Here is a 27,689-nt window from a genome sequence, read left to right on the forward strand (position 1 = left end):
TTATTTCCTTCGTTGGGTACTTTATATTTTGACAAATGCAGCCTCCAGCTGAACCCTCGTTAAAAATGCAGAGAGCTAAAATCGCGTTAAGCGATGTAGGGAGGTGAAAGCAATTTGGAAGCGGGTGCTGAATCAAGAGGGAGGCTCCCCCTGCCAGAAAAGCGCCCCCCGCGTAACCGAAACACAGCCGTCGACACCAAGTTTCAGGTGTGGGGGGGGGGGAGAGAGGGAGATCCGCCCCCTCCTCTTGCAGCGATGGAGCCGGTCTCGCCCCCTGGCCGCCTTTGCAAGACCCGGGCGAGCGGGGAGGGGCCGGGGCGGTGGCAGCGGGAGCCCCGCCCGCGGAGCCTCACCTGGCGCGGCGGCTTTAAAGGCGCCGGGCAGGCCGGGCGGAGCCCCGCAGTGGTAGTAGCAGGCGAAGCAGGCGGGCGACGCGAGGGGGCCTCCTTCAGCCCAGGCAGCTCCAGGCGACGCAACGCGGGACGCGCCCGGAGCTCCGACCAGGTTTCTCTTTGCCGACGGCGGCGCGTTCGCTTCTCGTCGCGGCGATGGGGCTCCCGCGGAGCTGCCTGCGGGCCCTCTTGTTTCTCCTCCTCGAGGTGAGTACCTAACTAAGCGGGTCCCCGAAGGACGGTGTCGGTAAACAGCAGATCCCGGGGAAGGAGAGCGGAGGGGCGCATCAGTGCCCTGGGCGAGTTGTTGTTCCTCGAGGGGAGGGGGGCACAGGGGCACGTTTCCCTTTCCCGCTTCCCTGAGGCTTCGGGTGCCTGACTGTCCCTCCGTTTGCCCCTCTCAGGTGGGGACTCTGCTAGCGGACCCGACGCAACCTTGCTCCGCTGGCTTCACCTCCAAAGTCTTCACCAGCGAGGTGCCGGGCGGAGACCTGCCCCGGGGACACGTTTTGGGCCAAGGTGAGAAGGCGGCGGCGCGCGCGGGGAGGGGGGGGGATACCGTCTGATGACTTTTCCGGACCTGGAAGAGGACTGGGGGCTTTGCGTGCTGGGCCAGGGGAGGCGATTGCACGATTTCGAGTATTTGTCTGAAGTGAGCCCCTCTCCGTGGCGTCTGGGCGCGCTCGCGTCTTTTTGTGGCTGCCCCTTCTGCTCTTCCTCGGGCTTTGTTGCCCGCCGAGGTCTCCTGGCTGATCCTTTCCCTGTGTTGGTGTTTATTTCGATTTCCCGTAGTATAGTTTATGGGGTGGGGTGGGGTGGGGTGGGGCGGGGGTGAGATCCATCTCCGCAGAGCGCCTCGAGGGCTCCGGTTTGAAGATTGCGACAGGGCAGGAGAGGCGCCTTCGACGGCTGCGACGGGCTCCTCCTGCAGCCCCGGGCGCCGCTTTTCTAAGGCACGGGATTAGTCTTTTTTCCGACTCTTGCAAACTGGACTGCGGGCTCACCACTGCCTCTCCGCCGTTTCTGAGAGCTACGAGTGGGGTTGGCAAGCGCCACTCGCCCGTGGCCTCTGGCCCTTGAGGTGGCCGCGCTCCGCCTGGCGCGGCAGTACTGTTGGAGGTGTACTGGAATGGGGGGGGGGGTCTGCTTCCTTCCTGCTTACTCCTGGTGAGATGCTTTGTCCCCAGCCATTCTGCATGATAATCCTGGACTGATGGCCCTTGATGGGCACCTGGTTGGGCCTGGGGGGCGGGGTAGAGCTTATTCTGACGCAGCCATGTGCTCTCCCCTCCCCCTCCAGGTGCTTGTGAAGCTGTGCTGTCGGAGGGGGTCGGTGATGAGTTGGTTTTCCAGAAGGTGTGGCTTGGAAATGACCAACTCAAAGGAATGGAATTCCTGGCAAGGCAATAAAGGAACTTCAGTTTTTGTGGGTTGATTCCCATAACTCTTGAGACCCTTATTACCTAGCCCATCTTCTGATAACCCCCCCTCCCCTTGTCTTACCTTTTTGCAATTCAAATCCCAGCATAACCATGAATTGGTTGTTTTGGCATTAGCATATTCTCTCTCATTTGCCCAACTTTCTCTCTCTAGTCCATCTTTTTCTTCCTTCTGTGCTTAAGGCCCCCAAAGGTTGCTCATGAAATGCGCCCCCCCCTTCCAGTTAACCTCAAAACAGTTGGAGGTGCTTTGGTGGAAGTTGGCCAAAGGGTTTGCAATTCTGACATCTGAGGCAGAAATCCCCAACGTTGTTTGTACGCAGCAAAAACAATAATTACATTAATTTTTTAAAAAATCAATTGTTTATTTTCCCAGGGATTCCCCTCCCCAATACATTATGAAAACTTGTATTCTCATACACCACAACTTATACATCTATAGAACACATTGTTACGTGATCCACAAATTAGTATAAATCTTTGGAACTGTTTTTTGGTTTTCTGAAGAATTTGTAAATGAAACGAAGCTCCATCATTCTACAGTTAAATTGTTTTACTGTTTCCATAAAGGTAAAGGTAAAGGTACCCCTGCCCGTACGGGCCAGTCTTGACAGACTCTGGGGTTGTGCGCCCATCTCACTTAAGAGGCCAGGGGCCAGCGCTGTCCGGAGACACTTCCGGGTCACATGGCCAGTGTGACAAAGCTGCATCTGGCGAGCCAGAGCCGCACACGGAAACGCCGTTTACCTTCCCGCCAGTAAGCGGTCCCTATTTATCTACTTGCACCTGGGGGTGCTTTCGAACTGCTAGGTTGGCAGGCGCTGGGACCGAGCAACGGGAGCGCACCCCGCCGCGGGGATTCGAACCGCCGACCTTTCGATCGGCAAGCTCTAGGCGCTGAGGCTTTTACCCACAGCGCCACCCATGTCCCGACTGTTTCCATAGGCACCACCAAATCCATTGCCTGAATAAGCTTCAGCCAAGTTTTGCCTCTTGGTATAAGCTTACAGTGGGACAAGGTGGATTTTGCTTCTATAGGGACTGAGGCTTATCATTACTCTTCATACTTATTGCTATCGTTAATAAGTTACTGATATTGTAATTATCCTGTCTTCCTCCAAATAAGTTGTCCTGGCCACTTGCCCCCAATTTTATCCTCTCAACACCTCTGTGAGGTTGATTGAAAGAGTGAAAAGTCCAAGCTCACCTAATGAGCTTTGCAGCTGAATGGGGATTTGAACCCAGGATTCCCCAGTCATCACTGCACCATTCCTGCTTCTCTGGCAGCTTTCCCAGAGGAGGTTGTTGTGCCCTCAAGGCTGATCTCCCTGAGCCCCACTTGAATTCCTGTAACAAGGAGCAGATGGGCCTTTGCAGCCTTTGGGCCAACAGAACTGGGCTTGGCTGATGTCCCACATTACGGCTTCCTCTGTTCCACCCACTGATGGATGAGAATGTTGTGTTCTTTCCTGAAGGTGGGTGCTACCTAAATTTCGTGATAGACCCCCCCCCCAGGCACCTGCTGCATGATGCCATTGAAGTTCTCTCCATCCTCCTCCATCTTTCTTGAGGTCTGCTGCTCCAGATGATGTTGATAGGGGGGCGGGAGGGGGGCAGGCAGGCTGGCCTAGCTGTTCGGCATGGCATCCTAATTGCCAGCAAATGTGTGTCTAGTTGTTTTGTGAAACAGGGACATTGTGCATGGAACAGAGGCTGGTCTGTCTCCTTTTCTCGGTCACCCCTGCCAGGAGCAGGAATCCGTTTAACTCTCTCTGTGCCAGTGACTTAACTCTCCCAGAGACCGAAACTGCCCCTTCTGCTGCAAGCAACCAGCTCTCCCTGCCTCCGCCTCCCCAAACAGAATTCCTTCCACCTGCCTTGGGGTTGGGAATGAAAGGCAGTGGCATGAGCGGTGAAAGAGTACTGGCACACTGGAGCTGGCTGTCCTCGCTCAGCAAGACCTTCCAGTGTTCGAAAGTGACCTGTTCACCCAGCCGTGGCCTAATCCAACCTGCACACAGTTTGCTGGCTGGCACCCAAAGCCAATTAAAAGGCCTTGCAATGCAAATGTTTGTGTCCTTTAGGTCAGAACCTGGGCTCCCTGCATAGTTTGGTGGGAGGCTCTGTAGCCCCGGTTTCGAGTTCACAAGACTTTCATCTGTTTTCGCCTCTGTATGGTGGGGAATTCTCGATTTGCCAGATTACCGGTATGTGCCAGCTCAGTGCTAGAGCACAACGAGGAAATCCTGGCTGACTTAATCTCTCTAGATTGGCCTCTGTTTCTCTGCTACCCCAGGGAGATGGTCCAAGTTGTATAGCATTATGATTTCATTGTTTGTTGCTCATGGTAGGCTCTGGAACTTGGAGGAGGAAGAAGTTTACAGCTCCTGAAAGTGTCTGTTACTCCCCAGAGTGCAATTTCCAGTCATATAGGGCAGGAATGCCTCCTTATCCATGCCCAAGGTGTAACTTAAAGCCAGGGCTTGGCTATGATGCATATAAAGTAATTAGAGCTTTTGTTCATGTGCAGAGTACATTTTAATTTCAACTAAATAATTGCAGCATGTATATTTGAGACTCAGTAGCAAGACTTCCTGGTCGGTCAGTGTAGCTGCTGTGCAATCTGTATGTTTCTGCTACAGATTCCTCTTTATGCTTTTGCACTCTAAAGACTTCTTTTGTATATTGGTGATGGTGATGATATCTTACCTGCTCCTTCACTGTAGGCTCCCAGGGTGGGTTATAGCAATTCAGTATTAGAATCATAGAGTTGGAATAGACCACAAGGGCCATCTCAGTAAAGAGTTTTAAACAAACTACCAGGTTGGTCCTGGAATGTGTGTGTATGATGTCAAGGGCCAGGGTAAACTGATACCTGACGGAAACTCATCAGAACACTTTGGCAGTTGCGAGTGGATTAGCTGAAATTACTGCAGCATCTCCGCCCCCCTCCCCCCAGTTTTATCAAAGCTGTTATGCCGATTTGCCTTCTGTTGCAAACCTTCCTTTGAAGGTGGCTCTGTTCAGCCTTGTCCTCCATAGGACAAGGAACCTTGGTGGGTTCCTGGCTGTATTCCCTGCCCCTTCCAGAATTTGCCTGGTGTTTACTGAGTTGCTGAAGGAGGGTTTAATCTGCTGTAGCTGCAGCTCTCCTCACCTCTTTGCACAGCTTGACCTCCATAATGGAGGGGCCTTGAGATAAGAGCGCAGAGGGAGTGAGGGGGGAGCGAATTCCATGCATGCTGGAGAAAGGGGGAGGTCATGGTGGGGGGCAGGGCTGCACTGGAAGCTTGTTCCCCTGTTACCTGCTGTGAAGTGGGCTGAAAACTGCTTGCCCATGTGGGCACAGAAGGAGCCCCTGTGCCATATTTTTTCTCCCTTTGGGCTCAGCAGCAGCCCCAAGGGCTTCCTGTGCCTCTGTCCCTTGGAGGCAGAACAAGCTTCTGCCCTACTGCCCAGCTCCTTGGAGGGCTGGAGTTGGAGCCCCAGTCCAGAGCAGAGTGAAATATAAGAGGTTAATTGCTAACTCCTTCGTTCTTGTTGAGGTGTGTCTGGCCGGGGATTAACTGCTCCAGTGACTGCACTGACTCAAAGGCTGAGTTACGGCTTCAGGGGCAGGTTGCAGGATGTGATGGGGCCCTGCCTGCCTCTTCAGCCCCTGCTGTGCGTTCTTAAGAGGCCCCAGCAGACCTTTTGGTTCCAGCCCTGCATGCCCGCGTGACCATTAGGAGCTGCCTTGCTTGTGGAAGGAGGCATGGCAACCCACTTGCTCTACTCTGCTGCTGCCAAAGCCTCTTGGGGAAGGGAAGAAGGAAGCTATTTCCAGTAATGGCATACGGAGGGGTCTCTGCTAATGGCTTTGGGGCGCGTCAGATTCCACTAAGTGATGAGAGCTCAGAGATGGACTGAGATGACTTTGACCTCCAAACCTTTCCATGCCTGATGTGCACAGAGTCGGAAGAGTCTGTTCTTTCCCAGCAGAAATGCCGGTGCTTGTTCCAGAGAGGTCGCGGCTAAGCAGGCGCTTCTCTGCAGCCACAAATCCCCGAGCTGGGAGGAGGAACTGCAGTGGGAATTACCCACTGGTATTCCACACTAGTCCTACTCTGAGTGGACCCTTTGAAGTTAGTGGATGCAAGCAACTTAGGCAGGCTCATTGATTTCAGTTGGTCTCCTCTGAGTAGGACTTAGTTGCATGCAGCTCATAGTTCTGAATGTCACTGTTGGCAATGGGTCTTTGTTCTGCATTTTAGGACCAGTACAGGGTGATTTTGATGCTTCTGAAACAGGAATCTCGAGGTACTTTTAAAAGATAAGCAAATTTGTTATGGCATACAATTTTTTTGGTGTGCACAAATTTATTAATGGAGACAAAAGAAAAAGTGGAAGGGGGGTTAAGGGGAGAACAACAGCAAACAAAAAAGGTGGCTTATGTTGACAATACAAGAACCATCATACATCCATCTATCTTTACACATATAGCTCAGTACATCTCATCCAAATGTCCAGTTTGCTGACTCAAGTTCAGTTGCTGTTTATAAAAAGTGCCTGGAGGCCTTCAGACTGTGGAGTAATAGATGGTATTTGTGTTTCCAGGCTTGTTATGGCATAGGTTTGCATGGAGGAAAGTCTGCTTGACCAGATGCATGGATGTGCTGTTACGCACATTTTGCATCTGATTTATTGAATTCTGATCATCAAGCACTTCTGCCATAACTGACTAAGGTGCTACAACACTACTTGTTTTTGCTGCAGCAGGCTTGACACACAGCTGCTACCTTTCTGGAACTTGGTACTTCTGTTCATAGGTTTCACACGCACTTGCTGATGGCATCATCGCACGGCTCTGTGGGTTCTCTGTGTTTTGTGCAGTGTTGCCTCCGTGGCTGGCCCCAAAACAGTTTGCTGCCTGAGTCAAAGGACAAGATGGTTCCTCCTCTCATTCCATGTGCCAGAACCAACCAGATGGACACTTGAATCTCACTTCAGGAAGAGCAATGGGGCCATGTTCTCTACTGAGCTGCTCAGAGTGGCTGGGGCAGCCATGTCGGATGGGTGGCATATAAATAAATTATTATATGACTGCAGTTGAAGACAGACTAGCCGAGGCAATGTAGTGCCAACCTCATAGAGCACACAGCTCTGCCTGTTCTGGACCCCTCAGCATTTACCGCCTGAGATGACTGTTTCCCACTGCCTAACGGTAGGGCCAGTCCTGGCTGTTGCCATCAGTGGTTTCAAAGCTCTCTTGGAATATTAATGGCTTTCTCTAGTTCAATAAAGAAAGGAATTGTTTCATTTAGGGTCTCATTTCAGTTGTGGCTTTAGATACTCTCACTGATGGGGCATGACTCATGAGCCCTTCTGCTCTTCAGAGCCTCACAGCTGCTAATTACTGCAGGCTTTTCACTGTCTCCCAACAGGGCTTGTCAACAACAGTCAGATAAGTGTAGTTGCAAAAAGTCACTTGTATAATACTATCACTAATTGTCATCAGGGATTCTCTTGATCTCAGAGTCATTCTAGAGCTGTTCAAGCCACTCTTGTACCCTCCAGATGTTTGGGGGGCTGCAGTTTCCCTCATTACCAGCCAGCATGCCTGTGTCCTAGTTCTAAGGAGCCGGAAAGGACCGGGTTGGAGAAGGCTGTTGTAGGTTCTCTAGTAGTTTCCCTGCAGCACAACAAAGTGTGTGGCACCTTGAAGACTTAGCAGGCTTATTGTGGCATCAGTTTCTATGGGTCAGGAGCTGCTTCTTTAGATTGTCTCAGCCTTTATACAACCAACCAATCACTGCATGCTGCAGATACCTTTTGCAGATACCATCTTCTTAGGAAGTCCATTCCACAGAATGTATGAATTGGGCTTTTAGTGTTGTGGCACCTGCCCTCTGGAATCGTTTCCCCTTGACTAATAGACTGGCAAAGTCCCTGTTGTCTCTTCTGCACCTACTGAAGATTTTCCTCTTCTGGCAAGAATTGTAAGTTGAGATATTTTCTGAGCACCTTTGGGAAAGAAGCTTGAGATATAAATTTAATTAATAAAAGAAGAATAAATAAGGTCAAATCTGGTGCAGTTGGTGCTTTCTTTGTTGGCTCTGCCTGTATACAGAGGGTAAGAGGTTCATTAGCTTCCACGGGCCAACTTCATCAGAAGTGTGACTCAAGTGGAGCTGAATGTTGAAGCTAGGCATTTTATCCTGTACATACGCAATCTGTGCTATTCCTTTCCTGGGATGTGGTGAAGCATGGGCTGGGCATTCTAGCCTGTAGCCATAACGTCCCTTGGGACTCCTTTAAAGGAATCACTTTTGTTCCACAGCCCATCTCCTGCTTGGCATTTTGTTTTGTTTCCTTATACAGTCATACCTTGGTTTTTTAACAGAATCCATTCCGGAAGTGCATTCGACTTTCAAAAACATTTGAAAACCAAGGTGCGGCTTCTGATTGGCTGCAGGAGCTTCCTGCACTCAATTGGAAGCCGTGTCGGGTGTTCAGCTTTCAAAAAACGTTCGCAAACCGGAACACTTACTTCTGGGTTTGCGGTGTTCAGGAGCCAAAACGTTCGAGTCACAAGGCATTCAAGAACCAAGGTACGACTGTGTTTATATCCTGCTTGCCTTTCCTCGTGAAACTAAAAGCTGTATCCACAGGCTTTGCAGCCAGGCCCTGCTTAGCTCCAGCAAGGTGGTGGCCTCTGTGGTCAAGAACCTGCCTTGCATGTGGAAGGTCTCTGGCTCAGCCCCCAGCAGCAACTCCAGGTAGAATTGTGATAAACTCCTGCCTGAAATGGTGGATAGTTGCTGCCAGTTGGTGTAGACCAGGCATCCCCAACCTTTGGCCCTCCAGATGTTTTGGACTACAATTCCCACCATCCCTGACCACTGGTCCTGCTAGCTAGGGATCATGGGAGTTGTAGGCCAAAACATCTGGAGGGCCACATGTTGGGGGTGCCTGGTGTAGACAATCCTGAGCTAGATGGACTGTTAATTTGACATCATGTAAGGCAGCTGCATGTAAGGGACGTGGGTGGCGCTGTGGGTAAAACCACAGTGCCTAGGACTTGCCGATCGTATGGTTGGCAGTTCGAATCCCGTGGCAGGGTGAGCTCCCATTTTTCGGTCCCAGCTCCTGCCCACCTAGCAGTTCGAAAGCACCCTTAAAGTGCAAGTAGATAAATAGGTACCGCTTTATAGCGGGAAGGTAAACGGCGTTCCGTGTGCTGCGCTGGTGCAGGCTCGCTAGAGCAGCGATGTCACACTGGCCACATGACCCGGAAGTGTCTGCGGACGGCGCCAGCTCCCGGCCTCTAGAGTGAGATGAGCGCACAACCCTAGAGTCTGTCAAGACTGGGCCGTACGGGCAGGGGTACCTTTACCTTACCTTAAGGCAGCTGCTACCTATGTTCCTCTGCAGCTTCAGCCCATACCCTGGGACAGCATGAGAGGGAAACCAGCCTGCCCCTCTCCTTTGATAGTCTTCATCCAGGTTCCATAATACAGGAGTAGGCAGAAGCTGGATCTATTAGTAGATCTCTGGGGTCACTTGCCGTACATTGGCAAAGTGCTATTGCTTCTTCCAACAGCAGCAACTAAAAGCCTCTTTCTAAATTAGGCTGTCTTGGGGGAGCGGGTGGAAATGAGGGAAGACGGGAGTTGGTTTTTGTGTGGAAAAAGCTTGAGACTCAGTTAAGGGACTGAAAACACATTCATGGGCTGAGCATATGCACTCAGAAAAAGTGCCCTTTACACTTAAATCTGTTTGTCTACCCCACTGTTCCCCCCCAGAAGGGGGAACCTGCTGTGGTTCTGGAGATGTTGTCAAGCTTCCGCCAGCTCCAGCCAGCATGACCAATGGTCAGGGCTGATGAGAGATGGGGTCCAACAATATCTGGCACAATGTCCCCATCTCTGGACTATTTGACTTCAGTTGGTGGATCTTGGGTATCTAGTTTAAACAATGAGAAAGGAACAAGAGAAGGATCTAATGTAGCCTTCGTCAACCTGGTGCCCTCCAGATGGTTTGGACTACAGCTCCCATCAGCCCCAACGAGCACTGATGGGAGTCATGGTCCACAGCATCTGGGGGGCACCAGGCTGCCAAAGGCTGGTCTAGAGTGGGCAGCGAAGTTCATCCTTGATAGGGCATAGAGGATCTTCTCTGCAACGAGCTCAAATACTTATCCCTTCCTATGACTGACTCATAAGCCACATGATTGAAAGCAGGGGCTATAAAGAGGCAGTGAAACTAGTTTGGGCTTTTATGGAAAGTCTCAGGAAGTGCATCATGCATTTAATACTGCCACACAATTTCCTGGTGGGAAGGGCTTATTTTCCCAGAATCCAGAGCCAAGGCCCTGGCTGCTGCTACTGTAGTCAATTTAGGGTGTGTTGCGGATGCCTGCACTGATGACACCAGAATTAATGTGTTCGGAGGCTTTGCTAGTTGGCTTGAAACAAGAATATGGGGAGAGGCAGACTAATGTTTGAGGTGGGTACACTGCCTCACCTTGCCCCCTCAACATTTGAAGCAAAGTGGGAGACATAGTAGTGGGAGACTTGTTGTTTATGGGGTTCTACTATTTCCCAAAACCTATGTTGTGTTTGTTTGGATCTGACCTCCCCGGAATTCAAAATGCTTCAATATTCTTGTCTTAAGTACAGGATGCAAAGCCCTTTTTAGCCAGGGAGCCAAATTCCCTTCTGGGCAACCTTCAGAGGGCCACATGCCAGAGGTGGGCAGGGCCAGTGGTAAATGCTGGCAGAGTAATTAATGAAAATTTCACAGTCGGCTGGTTTTTGCACACGCTCCTCTATCCTGCGTCCCATACTCAAGGCATTCACAGTCAGAGTTTTGCCATCCAGGCAAAAATATTCAAGGAGGGTAGAAAGCAGGGGCAGTGACCTGAGGACAGTTCTGAGGGCCAGACAGAGGCCTGGGGGGCCACATTGGCCCTGGCCTGAGGTTCTCCACCCCTGCACCAAGACGTTGGAATACAGTTTGGCCAGGCGTGGGCGTGTACATGCCGTTGTACACACTAGAGCCTCCCTAATATCTATCCAATTTCTATTTCTTACATCTGGTGCAAAGTATATGTTGTTCTCCTGTTGGCTGGACAATCAGGCTTCTCAACTTGTCTATACTGATGCAAATACTGCTGCTATCGCTTCCTGACCATTATTTTTTTGGGGGTCTCCATCTTATGAGCTGCAACTGAAATATGAGGCTAGGACCGGGAGCAAAGTGGACGCTTTGTTGTTTGCATTGGGAAAATCCAGATAATTTGATGGTGACAAGCGGCCCGCTTTGTGACTGGGTGTGGGTTCAGTCCTGTGCAAGAGGGGAGCCCCGGCATATTTTGTTTAAGCCGCGGTGGGCTTCTGCTTCCAAGGCCAGTCAGTGGGATCTGTTCTGGCACGCACAGAGGGCTTGGCTGCTTGCTACATCAGCAGAGCAGAGTGCTCTAATCAGTCTGGACTAAGCCTGGATTTCTCCTGCTGCTGCTGTTGCTCTGGCCGGTGCTGCTCAAACCCCCCCTTGCTCTGCAGGGGCTGTGCAAGCAATTCAAGTGCCAATCCATTAAAGGGCAAACAAGACCCCTCCCATCCATTTGCAAGACGCTCTCTTGAATGCAGTTGAGATCTTTCAGTGCTTCCCTTCCTGGGCGATGGCTTATCAGCAGCACATTCCAGCTCTCCTCCTCCAAACTCTTGCCCCCTCAATTAGGAAACTTGTTTGCACATGTGCCGAGACAGGTCAAAGTTTGGCTGGCCCTGATAAGGGTTGCTGGTGCTCAGGGGGGATCTAAATAACTTGGACTGTGAGCTGCAGATGGCCTGGAGGATCAGTCAGGGCCAAAATACCTCTCCTCTAGGGGTAAGATTTAATTCTTAATGTTATTGAGTGGAGCTTTTTCCTGCTAGGCTAGGATCCAGGCTGACGCAGCCTCTTTTCCTTCTCCTTCTCCTTCTCCCTCCCTCCCCAACCCCCCAGTCCAGTTTGCAGACTGCCAGGGATGGAAGCTGGCCTCCTACACAACAGAGGATGCCAACTTCCGGGTGCTGCCCAATGGGACGGTCCTGGTGCAGCGCCAAACGCGGCTCCATGGGCAGGAGACGACCTTCGCTGTGCATGCCTGGGATTCCACGGGTACCAGATCCTCCTCTGCCTTGGTGACTGTGCTGGTGCGGAACAAAGGCCCTCCTTCTCCAAAGGTAGTGTGCAAAGCAGCTGGCAGGGGCCTCGGGGGAGTGCAGGTGGCAGGCACCATGGCAACCTTTGTCCTTTGAGAATGGCTGCTGTGGTGGAAACTATGCTAATAGGGCAAGGCTGTACCTCTGCAGGTGGAATGCACCTCTCTGAGGAGGGGCTCCGTTTGCCACAAGGAGGGAAACTCTTCCTGCTACAGAAATAACTCTGGATTTCCCCACAGCCTTCGTTTGCTCTAGCTTCTAGTTCTGTTGCTCTTGGGAGCTGCTTCTTTGGTGTTTTCAAAACTGGCTCCTTTTCTGGGTTTTTGCAGAGAATTTCGATGGGTACTTGCTCTCCAGAGGAGGACATTTGGCTTTCCATGGAGGGTTAGAATTGTACAGTGGTACCTCAGGTTACATATGCTTCAGGTTACAGACTCCGCTAACCCAGAAATAGTGCTTCAGGTTAAGAACTTTGCTTCAGGATGAGAACAGAAATTGTGCTCCGATGGCATGGCAGCAGCAGGAGGCCCCATTAGCTAAAGTGGTGCTTCAGGTTAAGAACAATTTCAGGTTAAGTACAGACCTCTGGAACGAATTAAGTACTTAACCTGAGGTATCACTGTATATAGAATTCCCTATTCTGAAGCTGCTGGTAGGCTTAGCTGGGCCAGCTGCTACTGGCGGGGGCTGCTGTCAGCTGTTCTCAAAGCAATTGACAGCGACCTCCCCACACTGCTGGCCTTGGAGCCTGCAGTGCTAACGGACCTGCCACCTGCCTTCTTTCCTTGTTGATGGTTGGATAGGATATGGGTGCAGTCAAGGCACCAGAATAGCTCCTCTTACTCTGCTCTGTTGTTTTTGCTCAGCCTTCCCCAACCTGTGGGCTCCCAGCTGCTGGAGCTGATGGCAGTCCACCCACACCTGGAGAGCAGCACCTGGTTTGGGAAGGCAGCTGCTGTTGCAGAGGTCTCTAAAACTCTTGGTCCCTTCTTCCAGGAGGAGTTTGAGCCTGCCAGCCAAGCAGAAGTGCTGTATTTCTCCCCGGCGAAGCCTGGCCTGAAGAGGCAGAAGAGGGACTGGGTTATCCCTCCCATATCCGTTCCTGAAAATGAAAGGGGCCCGTTCCCTAAGAACCTTGTTCAGGTATGGCAGATTCCTGTGGTGGTGGTGGGGGGTGTCTGTGGGCCTTGCCCCAGAGGTAACAAGGGCATGTGGATTCATTCCCAGGGTATCTGTACTTAATGCCCTTTTATAATATGTTGCCTGAGGCTGCAGGTGGCTGAGCTTTTCGGATAGTGAAGGGTGCTCAGTCTTCCCGAACCAGCAGCCCTTTTCAGAAAGTGAACATCCAGTGTTTTGTGCAGCATCTCCTATCTTTCTCTCCCTGCCTCAGATCAAATCCAACCGGGACAAAGAAACCAAGATCTTCTACAGCATCACCGGTCAGGGTGCGGATAGCCCTCCTGAAGGAGTCTTCATCATTGAGAAAGAGACAGGCTGGATGAAAGTGACTCAGCCGCTGGACAGGGAGAAGATTGACAAGTACCATGTAAGGGAACTCTTTGAACTAGCACCCAGGAGACCAGGGTTCAAGTCCCCATTCGGATTTGAGGCACACTGAGTGACCTCGGGGCAGTCACTGCCTCTCACCCTAACCTACCTCACAGGGTTGTTGTGGGGTCTAAGTGAGATGGGGGGGAGCAGGGAGGGAAGAACCATATATGCCACCTTGAGCTCCTTGGAGGAAAAAGTGGGATATAAATGTAATAAATAAATAAACCAGGCCCCCTGCTGGTTTTAAGTCTGTCTGCAGGCATTTAGGCTGGAAGGATGTTCCTCCCATCAGATTAGAAGCAGAGGAAGGAAACTTCCAGGCCACAGAAGTGCTTTAAATGTGGCTCTCCGTCTCCCTGCAGCTTTTATCCCATGCTGTGTCTGAGAACGGCAAGCCTGTGGAAGAGCCCATGGATATCGTCGTCAAAGTCACAGACCAAAATGACAACAGGCCTGAGTTTACCCAGGAGGTCTTCAGAGGGTCTGTCTTGGAAGGGGTGACACCTGGTAAGGAGGGGGAGGAGTTGGAAGAAGGAGCAAATGGCATCATGCGGGTGGGGGGGGAGAGGGGGCATCTCTGGGCTGGTTATGCACACTGTAATGGGATTGTTTGTAGGTATTTTATCGCTTGTGCCTTTGCCACCCTGATCTCCTTTGGGATGAAGGGCACGGGAGATAAGTTTAATAAATAAGAAACAGTAGGATTTTGCTTGTGGTTGCTTTAACTTAAGCTCCCCTGGCATGGCTTATCTGGCTTCTCCTATTTACTATCTGGCTGCAACAGTGGGTGGACTTCCCCATCCTTTTAAAATTAAAAATAAAGCAAAGTCTGGCACCACCACACACACAAATGTCTCTTCTAACTGGGAACTATAACAATGCTTATTTCAATAAAGAAGAAAAAGTCCCCCTCTTGATAGATAAATCCAACATCCACTTTGCAAATTTATTAATTCTGTTGGCTTATTCATTTTGGCAGCAGATTATATTTCCAAAACTAAGCCTTGATTATACAGTGGACGGGTTTGACCATTTTCATTGGATGCTTATGGCTGAAGTGGAGATTTACATATACTTTGGTGGTTGATTATGCAAGTGTGTGGTGGTGTCAGATTTGATAAGAGGCATCCTCATTCTACTTACCCAACTTGTTTCCATCCAGAAATTGTTGGACCACAGCTTGCATCACTCCTAACCATTGATCAAGCCTGCTGCAGATAATGGGAGTTATAGTCCACCCACACCTGGAGGCAATCAAATAAGAGAAAACTGCCCTAAGGTGTTCAAAACGCCACCTGCTCTTTTGTTTTCTAAAATATAAGCAAGCCTTGCCATGTGCTTCTGAATCTCTCAATCTAGCACAGTAGCAGATTAGATGAGAGCCAGTGTGGTGTAGTGGGTGGTTAAGAGCGGTAGTCTCGTAATCTGGGGAACCGGGTTCGCGTCTCCGCTCCTCCACATGCAGCTGCTGGGTGACCTTGGGCCAGTCACACTTCTTTGAAGTCTCTCAGCCCCACTTACCTCACAGAGTGTTTGTTGTGGGGGAGGAAGGGAAAGGAGAATGTTAGCTACTTTGAGACTCCTTTGGGTAGTGATAAAGCGGGATATCAAATCCAAACTCTTCTTCTTCTTCTTCTTAAATTGGTTATTGAAAACTAATTTCTTACTCCAGCCAATGACACTGTCCAGACCAAGAAGCCCTTGAAACAAAATATCCTGTCCAGGAGAAAAGGGACACTACAATTGGCTCAAACCCTTTTATAAGCTTTTAGCATTTTGGGAGTTGTAATCCAAAATGCCTAGAGGGCACCAGGTTGGTGAACGATGGTGCAAGCTATGGGAGGGCTATAGCAGCTGGAACAGAGCACCTGTGTTGCAGGTACAAGGAACCCCAGTTTAAAGCAGAAACAGTCATAGGCTCGATAGACAGATTTTGCTTGTCTTTAAGGCTGCTGCTTCATATGCTGGGCATTACATTCACTCTCTCCTTCCCCACCCCACCCCCTTCTTCTTTCTCTTCGCCCCCCTCCTCTGCCATCCCCTTTGGCACCAAACCAGGCACCTCCGTGATGCAGGTCACCGCTACTGATGCAGACGATGGCATAACACAACTCAACGGTGTCATTGCCTACTCCATTTTGAGCCAGGTTCCCGAGGTGCCCCACAAGCAGATGTTTGCCATCAACAAGGCAACAGGGGCCATCAGTGTGATTGCCAGTGGCCTGGACCGAGAGGTAAAAGGCCAGCATGGGGGGCGGGGAGCCATATAACTGGTGGAGTGGGTAATGGGCCTTGGCTGCCTGGGGGAAAAGGCAGCATCGCAGTAAGTACAGTGACTAGCTAAACTCTGGGATCCGCTGCCATAAGAGGTAGTGGCAGCCAACAATTTGGAATGGACAAATTCCTGGAGGGCTGTGTTTTTTTTATAAGGCAGTAATTCTTGTGATTCCCAGCAACTGGTTTTTGAAGTGGGGACAGAGCGCTGTTTTGCTCATGTCCTCCCGGTGGGCTTCCCAGAAGAGGCATCTGGTTGGCCACTGTAGGGACAGGATGCTGGAGTAGATGGGCCTTTCCGCTTTAGGGCTGTCTTTCTGTTCTGAAGTAAGTACCGCTGGAGCAGAGAAGAGTTTTAGCTCTAACCCTCATCTCAAACCTCAGGAGTCCTTCCTCTTTGGAGAGCTGCAGGATCCTGGACATGAATTCATCTTCAGATGACTTGTAGGCCTAGTGGGGCCCAGGGAGGTCTGTTTTGCTATTCCCAGATTAGACACAAATCTAGGCAGGAGGTGTGGTTTCAAGGCTCTAGACCTGGTTTGCGTGTGTGAGAACGTCTGCAGTGGGTGGCGTACTTTTTCCACAGGCTACAGAGTGAAGGAAGAGACGCTTTTACTCAAATGGAGCCTTTGTCAATCCGTCACTAATACCAACCACAATACTTGCCTCTTCCAGAGAGTGAGCGAATACACACTGACCCTGCAAGCAGCAGACTTGGACGGCGATGGATTAACTGGCACCGCAGTGGCCGTGATAGAAGTTGCAGATGTAAATGACAATGCACCAGAGTTCAAGGAGCCAACGGTAGCAATCCTGCATTCTTTGGAGCAACTACTGGGGGGGGGGGCTTGGGGGGAGATGTACATGACATTGGGGTGTCTCAAGGGGTCAGACAATGCAGCAGCTCCTCTAAATGCTTAGGGTTTTGTAACTGTTGTGTAGACAACTGCTGCTTATAGCAACCCCCATTGTTTTAGATCTTCCTGGTTGCAAAACGGCCTTTGGCTTATGTGGGTCAGAAATTTCATCCCAAAGCCCCAACAGGATAGGCTCACCCCTGGCTGCACAAATAATTCCAGCAGACTGAGGACTGCTGGTGACAAGGCCACTAGGAGTTTGCATACTAAGCTGAAGGGGTTGGGGACTGGTGGGTGGCTGGGTTGTGTAGTGCATGCATGATGGAGCTGTGCCTTGCAAGCAGAGAGGAGCATTTCCCTATCCGTGCAGCTAACTGGGTGGTTCCACTTCTCCTAGTACTCTGCAGAAGTACCAGAGAACGAAGCAGGGCTGGAGGTCGTGAGGCTGGCTGTGACTGACAAGGATGCGGTTGGCTCCCCAGCGTGGCTTGCAGAGTACAACATTGTGCAAGGCAACGAGGGGAATTCCTTCACCATCTCCACTGATCCAGAGACCAATGAAGGCATCTTGAAAACGGCTAAAGTAGGTGTTGGAATGTGTGTGCTTGTACACCTATTTTATTTAGCAATTTTTTTGTGCTGCTTAATCAACAAAGTATCATTTAAGCGGTTGGCAAAGAGTTGTACAAAATATTTATGGGTAGGCTGGGGGAATAAAAGCAGGCTTTAAAAGCAGTACACATTATAAAATCAGAATATAGATAAAATCAACATTAAAAATATATACATAATAAAACAGCATGCCTGGATAAGCTTCCCTATGTGGAAAAGGTTTTAACAGGTGTCAGAAACAGTCCAGTTGAGGTGCTTGTTGGATATCAATGGTCAGGGAGTTCCAGAGAACAAATGCTGCCACTCTAAAAGATGAATGCCTTGTAAATGTGGAATAATTTTTTGTGGCACTTGTAAAGCTGCCATTTCCCATGCTAGCACAAAAGAGAAAGCAGTCAGTAGAGTAGGGCTAGCCTTAACAAAAACAACAACCCACTTTCTAGTTAGAAAACAGCAGTTTCATGATGGAGAGCTAGTATATATTTATTTGCATTTTCTTAATTTTGGGGGAATGGCTTTTGGGGCTATGGGGCTAATAATAAAATGCTCAGGTGGACATAAAGATGGATCTGGGAGTTGAGTTGAAGAACCATCTCCTGATTCATTGCAAGTCTTCAGTAGATCTGTGCATGAGGACTTAGGAATCTGTTAGGATGCTGAAGGAGCAATAACAGCAATGCTGTAGCCCAGTTGTGCAAAACATCTGGTGGTTGGCAAAGACTGCTGTTGCCTACAGCTGCTGTCTTTGCAGTAAGGTAGTTTGCCCAGTCCAAGAGACACAAAGGTAGAGGGAAGCAAATGCCCTTGACTCTAGTTCACAACAGTGGTTGCTGCAGTTGCCCTCCCTGGTTTTGCCACTCCTCCTGCTTCAGCCCCAGCAAATACCACTTCCACATGTCTGGTCTTTTCCTTGTTTTTAGGGCTTGGACTTTGAAGCAAAGAAACAGTACCTGCTGCAAGTAGCTGTCACCAACCAGGCCCCTTTTGTGGTGAAGCTCCCAACCTCCACAGCTACTGTGATAATCAATGTGAAGGATGTGAATGAGGCCCCAGTCTTTGCGCCTCCCATCCACAAGGCAGAGGTTTCAGAGGACATCCCAATAGGGCAGAAAGTCACTGCATACACAGCACAGGACCCAGATAAAATGCAATCCCAGAAAATCAAGTAAGCATTTCTGTTGCTGGTTGGCCAGGAGTTGAGCCTAGTGGGGTGAATAGTGTTAATAGGCAGGCAGCATTGGCTTAATGGCTCAATGAGAGGTGGCTGGAGATCAATGGGGCTGATCGCTGATAGCAAAAGCCACATCAGGCTAGGCTTTGTTGTTATAAACATTTCCATCTTCCAAGAACGGGATGTCCATCAATGCTCAGTGGCTCCGTCTGAATAAATGGAACCCTGGGTGCTTGAAAGGGAGGGCAGGAAATGCAGGGAAGGTAAAGTGATACCTCTTAATGGACCAGCTCAGGTTGGTGTTGAGAAATGTGCAAGTGCCGCAGAATGTAAGGAGAAGTCAGTCTTGCATTTCAGAGCAGGCATGCAGGCTCCCTGCATCAATAGCAGCTGGTCAAACGAGGCTGGATTTTATCTGCTTTTGAGTTCAATGCAGCAAGCATATTGTGCTGAAGTCAAAGGCATGATGTTGGCCTGATCCTAGGAAAAGATTGAAAGCAGGATAAATTGCATCTTGAAAGATGTATGTCTCGAGGGGTAGGGATTGTTTACCTTTCCTGCTGGGGGCGGGGCAAAAAGCAGCGCTTCCAAAATGCAAGTACGCTGCCCCACAACCCTTTTCTATGCGGCTCACTTGTGATGCATTGTTCTCAAAAAACAAGGGAGGTGGTTTTAGGTGGTTAAGATCCCAGAAAAACTGGGAGATCAGGGAGGAGGAGAAACTTGAGCCAGCCTCTCTGGCATGCTAAGCAGTTTTTAAGGAAGAAGAGCAATGAAGCAATGTCTCCACCTGCATCCCGAAACAGGACCCATCCTAACATTGCTGTAGCAAAAAGCGTGTGCAAATTAATTAGCCCCAAAGCTGAAATTCTCAGGGGCTTTCTTGCTGGCATGCCTTATAAGACACATTCCTCCTTTTGTGGTCTCTTGGGATTTAAACGTGTTCTCTCCTGCCAGGTACTCCATGGGGAATGACCCGGCTGACTGGCTGGCCATCCACCCGGAAAACGGCATCATCACAGCCAAGAGCAGCCTGGACCGGGAGTCCCACTTTGTCAAGAACGACACCTACATGGCCATTGTGCTGGCGGAGGATGATGGTAAGCTCTGTGTGGTAGGAGGGATGAGTCCCCTGCCCTGGGTCACCATCTCTTGTGGGGGAAGGGAATCAAAGGACTCTTTGTTGGCCTGTGCATCAGCCGCCTGGGAGCTTCCCATGTGAGGGGCACGTGGCTGTGGAGCTACAGCCTCCTCACGGCCTGTCACGAGAAACCACATCCCAGACCTTGGCTGTTTATCTGTTTAGGAAGTGGAGACAAGGGCAGAGGCGGGTGCAACCCAGGCCTTCTGAAGACACAAATCAGGGGTCCTGGACAGCCTCCTGCTGGCTGACGAGGATGGGAGTGAGATGCAGCCACAGGCCGCAGTGGATGGCAATGGGGAAGAGGAGGAAAATGTTCATCCACATATTACCCGGGACACCTCTTGCCCCTTCACCACCCCACCCCACCCCACTTTCTGCAAGGACTCACTTGGGAATGATACGCACAGCACCATAGCCACAACTCTTACTATGCAAAAAGTCTCACATTCTGTGCTTAAAAAACAAAGTAGGCTAATAAGCCACATTGTGCAGATTAATGCTGAATTAAGCATGCTCTTCTCAACATTGCATGCATTTTGAACAGGGTTTAATGCTCTTCAAAAGCCAAAGCAAATAGAATATATAAGCTGTGGCAGTTTGAGCATCAATCTTAAATAAAAAGCCTATTTGACTTGGCATACTTAAGCATGTTTTACTTCAAGAAATCATACACAACACAGATCCTCAGAATAAATTACATTAATGCAGATAGTTGGCACAAGCCTGAATGTTTTGCACATGTCCTCATTCTGTGCGTTCTGAACTTGCTGTTTGTAATTGGTAAGATTCTGGACTCCTTTATGCTTGGTTCTGTTTTGTTTTTTCAAAGAGCAACTCTTGGAAGCCGGAAGCCATTAGAGAGGGTCTGTAGCTATACAGGAGCCAGAAGCTCCATCATTTGCATGCTGGAGTGTAAGGGGACACTGCCAGCCTTTATTAAGGCCTATCTCTGACCATAATCATTAGAAAAGTTCTGAAACCTGTGGACATAATTTGAATGCTGGGCCCCTGGCATTCTCTGCAGAATTGTGTCTGGGAAGGAAGGTGTGGCAAGTGAGTTTGTTTGTTTTTTTTTTTGGTTTTTTTTATAATAAATTTTTATTAGTTTTCCATAAGTAAAGAAAAAACAAAGCAAAAACATAAACATAAACAAACACAAAATCGACTTCCCCATACCACCCCTTTTCTGCATTCTTGTTTCAAGATTTTTCAGCAACCCTCTGATAATAAACTTGATTATATTTCATAAATTTAACTTCTGTTAGTTATTAATACAACTGTAGTTCTTTATCTCTTATAACTCTGAGCCCCTAATTTTCCAAATTACAACAGTTTTTGAGATAAACTTTAAATTTGTTCCAATCTTCATCCACCGCCTCTTTCCCCCGGTCTCGAATTCTGCCAGTCATCTCTGCCAGTCCCATATAATCAATCACCTTCGTCTGCCATTCTTCCAACGTGGGTAAATCTTGCGTCTTCCAATACTTTGCTAGAAGAATTCTTGCTGCTGTAGTGGCATACATAAAAAATGTCCTATCCTTCTTTGGCACCATTTGGCCCACCATGCCCAAGAGAAAGGCTTCTGGTTTTTTAACAAAGGTTCTCTTCAGAACTTTTTTTATTTCATTATAGATCATTTCCCAGAAAGCCTTAATCTTCGGGCAGGTCCACCAAAGGTGATAGAAAGTTCCCTCCGTTTCATTACACTTCCAACACTTGTTGTTGGGCAAATGATAGATCTTTGCTAACTTAGCAGGAGTCATGTACCACCTGTAGATCATTTTCATAATGTTTTCTCTTAAGGCATTACATGCCGTAAATTTAACACCAGTGGTCCATAACTGCTCCCAGTCAGCAAGCTCAATGTCATGCCCAATATCCTGTGCCCATTTGATCATACTGGATTTCACCATTTCATCTTGAGTATTCCATTTCAACAGCAAGTTGTACATTCTTGACAAGTTTTTAGTATTGGGTTCTAACAGTTCTGTTTCTAGTTTTGACTTCTCCACTTGGAAGCCTTTCTTTCTGTCCTGTTTGAATACTTCATTTATCTGTCGATAATGTAACCAATCTCTCACCTTAAACTTCAGTTTCTCAAAACTCTGCAATTTTACATTTTCACCATCTTGTTCTATAATTTCAAAATATTTAGGCCAATTAGAACCCATATTCAATTTTTTCACCTCTTTTGCTTCCATTGGTGACAGCCACCTGGGGGTTCTACTTTCAAACAGATCTTTATACCTTATCCAAACATTATACAAAGCTTTCCTCACCATATGGTTCTTAAAACCTTTATGCAATTTTACCTTGTCATACCATATATATGCATGCCAACCAAATCTGTTATCAAATCCTTCAATATCCAAAATGTCTGTATTCTCGAGGAGCAGCCAATCTTTCAACCAGCAAAACGCTGCTGATTCATAGTAAAGTCTTAAGTCCGGCAGGGCAAAACCCCCTCTATCTTTTGCATCTGTTAATGTCTTAAATTTTATTCTTGGCTTTTTGCCCTGCCAAACAAATTTCGATATGTCTTTCTGCCACCTCTTGAAACAGTCCATCTTGTCTATTATTTGTAATGTCTGAAACAAAAATAACATTCTAGGCAATACATTCATTTTGATAACAGCAATTCTGCCTAACAAGGAAAGTTTCAGCCTTGACCATATGTCTAAATCTTTCTTAACTTCTGTCCAACATTTATCATAATTGTCTTTAAAAAGATTCACATTTTTCGCTGTCAAATTCACCCCCAAGTACTTCACTTTTTTTGCTATCTCCAAACCTGTTTCATTCTGGAATGTCTCTTTTTCTTCATTTGTTAGATTTTTCTCCAAGACTTTAGTTTTTTGTTTGTTCAATTTAAATCCTGCAACTTGACCAAATATCTCGATCAGTTCTAAAACTCTTTTTGTACTAGTGTTTGGCTGCTGCAAAGTCAAAACTAGGTCATCTGCAAATGCCCTTAGTTTATACTCTCTCACTCCGACCTGAATTCCTTTAACCAACTGGTCCTTTCTAATCATATTTAACAAAACCTCCAGGACCAGTATGAAAAGTAGAGGGGAAATAGGGCATCCCTGTCGTGTTCCTTTCTCTATAGCTATCTCTTCCGTTACCACATTATTCACAATTAGCTTTGCCTTCTGCTCAGAGTAAATTGCACCTATACCATTTTCAAAACCTTGGCCTACCCCCATCCCTTGGAGATTCTTTTTCATAAAACTCCAGCAAATATTGTCAAAGGCTTTCTCCGCGTCCACAAAAATCAAAACCGCTTTTCTGTTAATGTTCATTTCCAGCAGTTCCACAATGTCTATTATGTTCCTCACATTGTCAGACATGTGTCTTCCCGGGAGAAAGCCAGTGGTGTGGCAAGTGAGTTTGGGCCAGACTATAGCCCTGCCTCTTCCTCATTCATCTCTGTTTCTAAAGCCACCTTCTTTCCATCCTGCTCCAAACAGGAACCCCTCCAGCAACCGGGACGGGCACCCTCCTGTTGACCCTGCTAGATGTGAACGACAATGGCCCTGAACCCGACCGGCGGGAGATCATCGTCTGCAACAGCAAGCCAGTGCCCCAGATGTTGCGCATCCTGGACAAGGACCTTCCCCCCAACACCTCCCCGTTCCGTGCAGAGCTTCTCCACAACCCGGAAGAAAATTGGGCTGTCGAGATGGACAGCAAAGGTGGGGTGAGCAATGGGGAGGAAATGGGTTGCCCTTCCAGAATAGCTGTCCATGGTCTGTGCTGGAACAGGAACCTTCTCTCCTGTGGCAGCAATGCCCAATGCCCTTAGTTCTCCCTTCTCTCCTCCCCACTTTCCCCACAAGGTCTTAGCCAGCCAGAGATGGTTATTCCCTGTTCCCTTTGGGACTTAGGAATATCCCAGGGAAGCCTGTTGCCCTGGTTGGGTGAGCTCCCCTGTCTGCACATGCTTGGAAATCCTTTTAGACAGTCTACTTGGGTAAGATCCTACACTGTGTATGGCCGTCATTCCTTTTCAGCAGGTGCAGCTGAAGAGAATTCATTAGCTGAGTGTTAACGGAATGCTTCTTTTGGTGGCCATAATCCATTCCCAATGACCCGACTCTGTTCCTGTTTCATTGCGCTTATGCTCTGGTTGTTCCTTTTGCAGGAGAAATTGCAACCCTGACACTGTTGCAGCCCTTGAAGCAAGAGACGTACAAAGTTTACCTCCAACTCTTTGACAACCAGAACATGGAGCGGCTGACGGTCCTCACAGCAACTGTCTGTGATTGTGAGGGGCATACAGAAGGATGCCCGGGTCCTCAGGGGACTGGCATTGAGGCTCCCATCATCTTAGCCATCCTGGGAGCCATTTTGGCTGTGCTGAGTAAGTGTGCAGGGCACTGTCCTTCTGTCTCTGTGGACAGAGTGGGGGAGTGAAACCATGAAGGGTTATACCATGAAGGGTTATACCTTATACCAGAGGTTTTCAACCTTTTTGAGTCCACGGCTCCCTTGACCATTTTTTCTGAGGCACCCCTGTGGGGCTTAGGAGCCCAGTTATGTCACCCCTTGCCTGCCAAGCTGGGAGCAGCTCATCCTTTTTCAAACATTCTCCCTTGTGGAGTGTTCCCTCAGCCTCCTCTCCTCAGGAGTCCTCTGGGCAGTTGCTGATCTCTGAGCTGATCCCCTGCCCCATAAAGAGGGCCTGGGAAGCACCCCCTGGCCAGACACAGAGGCACAATTCGCCTGTGGAGCTTGTAGCCAGGGCTGCTACAACAAACGCTGTGCAAGCCTTTGGGAGGCAGAGACACCTGCTTCCAGTAGAATCTCAGTTCACCCTTCCGAAACCTGGTGCCCTTTCTTTTGGACTCAACTCCCATCAGCTCCAAGGTGGCGCTGTGGGTTAAACCACAGAGCCTAGGCCTTGCAGATCAGAAGGTCAGCGGTTCGAATCCCCACGACGGGGTGAGCTCCCGTTGCTCGGTCCCTGCTCCTGCCAACCTAGCAGTTCAAAAATACGTCAAAGTGCAAGTAGATAAATAGGTACCCCTCTGGCGGGAAGGTAAACGGCGCCTCCATGCGCTGCTCTGGTTCGCCAGAAGTGGCTTAGTCATACTGGCCACATGACCCGGAAGCTGTACGCCGGCTCCCTCGGCCAGTAAAGCGAGATGAGCGTCGCAACCCCAGAGTCTGTCACGACTGGACCTAATGTTCAGGGGTCCCTTTACCTTTTACCCTTCAGCTCCAGCTTCATATAGCCATGCTGACTGGGACTGATGGGAGTTGTAGTCCAAAACACCAGGAGGGGGCACCAGACAGGGAAAGGTTTGCTCCTCTGACATGAGTGCAGAAGCACCTGCTAAGATGCTGTGCTGATTCTCTGTTTCTCTCCCAGTTATCCTGCTGCTGCTGCTCCTCTTTGTGCGAAGGAGGAAAGTGGTGAAGGAGCCTTTGCTGCTCCCAGAAGAAGATACCCGGGACAACATTTTCTACTATGGTGAAGAGGGAGGTGGCGAGGAAGACCAGGTGGGTGCCCCTTCGGCTCTATCCAATTAAAAGGGACATGAGGCAATTGAGGAGGTGTCTTCTGTAAAGGATGTGCTGTGTTGCAAATGTCTGATGGGACTATACTATCCTCAATACGTGCAATGCCCCCAGAAGACTCTCCTCCCAGAGATAAGCACGGTCTTTTGCTGAAAAACATGTTCCATCCTGTACAGCTGTCCATCCTCTACAGCCCACAATGGGTCAGGTGGTGTTGTGACCTGGTCTTCATCCTCTCCAAGTGTCTTCCCCATTTTGTTCCAGTACCTCCAGTTGCCTACCATCAACATCTAAATGGCAAGAAGGAGAGCAGCTTCCTTGCCCTGTTGTATTCTGCAGTTTTCAAGCTGCAGAGCCTCTGCATCATCTTTTCTCTCTCCTCTTCTCCCCCTTCCTCCGAAAGGACTATGACCTCAGCCAGCTACACAGGGGCCTGGATGCTCGTCCAGAAGTTGTCCTCAGGAACGACGTCCTGCCCACCCTTCTGCCAGCTCCACAGTACCGCCCGCGCCCTGCAAACCCAGATGAAATTGGCAACTTCATCCATGAGGTAAGGTTGGAGGAGGAGGGTGCTGAAAGGGAACACTGGTTGGCAATCTGCTGCACATTCCAATGTTGTTGGACTCCAGCTCCCAGCACCCAGCCAGTATGGCCAGTGGCCAAGGATGGCGAGTTGTAGGGAGAGCTACAGGTTTGGCACCCCTGTTGCACAAGGCAAGCAAATGGCTAAAGCTTGAGTGTGCATGTCTGGGGAAACCCAGCCAGATGGGCGGGGTATAAATAATAAAATTATTATTATTATTAGTTTGTCTTTTCATACTGTTCTTCAACCCCTTAAATAGTTTCTAGAAGTCTGTCCTTTCAGTTTGGTACCATCGAAATTGACAGGCAGCAGCTTTTTCCGGTTTCCCAGCTGTGCTGCTGGAGACTCTGCAATCCACAGATGACTAAGACTGATTTTACATACTGATTTTATACCCCACATCTCTCACATGAATGTTTGTTCATTCAGAAATAACTATCCATTCTACCAGCTTGCAATGTTTATTTCTTGAGAGAACTGCAGTCTGAGAAAAAGTTTTCCTGCACAGTTGGTTCTTATCTCTGGTGTAAAATGTGAAATTCCTCTTGACCCTCAGAGATATAACTGGCTGTTCTATACAGCTCAGACTATTATTATTAAGGATCACATTCCATGAGGCATCCCAAAGTTATTTAGAATATACTGAAAACATGTATAAAACTATGACATCTATAAAGGCAGCATCTTCCCTTGCTCCTGCAGAACCTGAAGGCGGCAGACACGGACCCCACGGCGCCCCCCTATGACTCCCTGCTGGTGTTTGATTACGAGGGCAGTGGCTCCGAGGCCGGCTCCCTCAGTTCCCTCAACTCCTCCAGCTCTGACCAGGACCAGGATTACGATTACTTGAATGACTGGGGCAGCCGCTTCAAGAAGCTGGCAGACATGTACGGCGGGGGCGTCGACGACTAAGAGCCATGGGTGGACTTTTGCAGCCCAGAGACTGGGTGGTCGTGGCTGGCTCTCACCCCTGCCGTTGGGGATCTCTGCAAGAACCACATGCTCCTCTTTCCCAGCAAAGCCTCCCTTGCATTGCACCGGCTCCTGTCCGAATGCCAAACACACTGCATCTCCTCCTTGGGTCCCTGGTGGCAACACCTGAAGCCCTGAGAAGGACCCAGCAGCTTCCTGGCAGAGTGTCTGGCTTCCTCTGAACTCACAGGCTGCCTTCATGAATGTGCCTGCGAAGGCTTTCTAGCCAGATGAGCGATGCTGTATGTTACCTGCCTCTGAGTGCCTCTTGATGAAAGCTCCATCCCTAGCCAAGGAACCTGTCAGCATTCAGGGAGGTCTGCATTCTATACCCTGGTTCCAAGAGTGTGTCAGAAGATGGCCAGTTCTCGCTGCTGGAGCTGATGTGTGTTCCACCCATATTCATTTGGTGTCCCCGTATGAGATGCATGGATGGACTGTGGGATGGGGCAGGTGTGGTGCATGGGGATGTAGTAGCTGTGTGTGTGTGTTGTAGTGGAGCGGCCCTGCCGAGACTCCTGCGATCAGCTGGGGCACCTGCTCCCCATTGGCTCAGCCCCCAAAGTGCCAGCAGTCCTCTTAGAAACTCTTGGCTGCTTTTTTTTTTAAAAAAATAAGCATCTCCTAAGTGCTCCTAGGTCAGTTCTTTCCTACTTTTAGGTACGAAATAGACTTGGTGTTAAGCTAAAGGGTTGGACAATCAGGGTGTAAAGTTTTAATAAAGGATTTTCTTTTTTAAAGATGGGTGTTTTCTCTGTGCCTGCCTGGGGTGTGTGATGGGAGAGCATCAAGAGTTGCTCAGGGATGTCACGGGGCACCAGAGCCTACCCTGAACTGAAAAGTAAAATGTATCCAGGGGGGAAACAAACCCACCAGCCTATGTCTGTCCAGATGTTTTGGTCTACAACTCCCATCAGCCCCAGCTATGATGGGCTGACCCTCTAATCAGTTTTTCCCACCCACCTCTCTCATCCTCAC

The 27,689-nt window shown here is 49.2% G+C and overlaps 1 protein-coding gene across 1 annotated transcript; it reads left to right on the forward strand.

The window, feature by feature from the left end:
• The first annotated feature begins 375 nt into the window (after nt 1–375).
• Nucleotides 376–27,451, forward strand: LOC114602091 (B-cadherin). Its single transcript, XM_028739896.2, has 16 exons — nt 376–599; nt 797–911; nt 11,822–12,042; nt 13,018–13,164; nt 13,415–13,570; nt 13,938–14,082; nt 15,634–15,809; nt 16,525–16,653; nt 17,104–17,289; nt 18,239–18,483; nt 19,447–19,589; nt 23,104–23,328; nt 23,778–23,996; nt 25,008–25,138; nt 25,560–25,706; nt 26,442–27,451. Exons 1-16 carry the CDS (start codon nt 549–551, stop codon nt 26,649–26,651), a joined length of 2,646 nt encoding a protein of 881 aa, XP_028595729.2. The 5' UTR covers nt 376–548; the 3' UTR covers nt 26,652–27,451.
• The last annotated feature ends 238 nt before the right edge of the window (nt 27,452–27,689 follow it).

This window comes from Podarcis muralis, chromosome 7 (genome assembly GCF_964188315.1).
Source record: "Podarcis muralis chromosome 7, rPodMur119.hap1.1, whole genome shotgun sequence".
NCBI lineage: Eukaryota > Metazoa > Chordata > Lepidosauria > Squamata > Lacertidae > Podarcis > Podarcis muralis.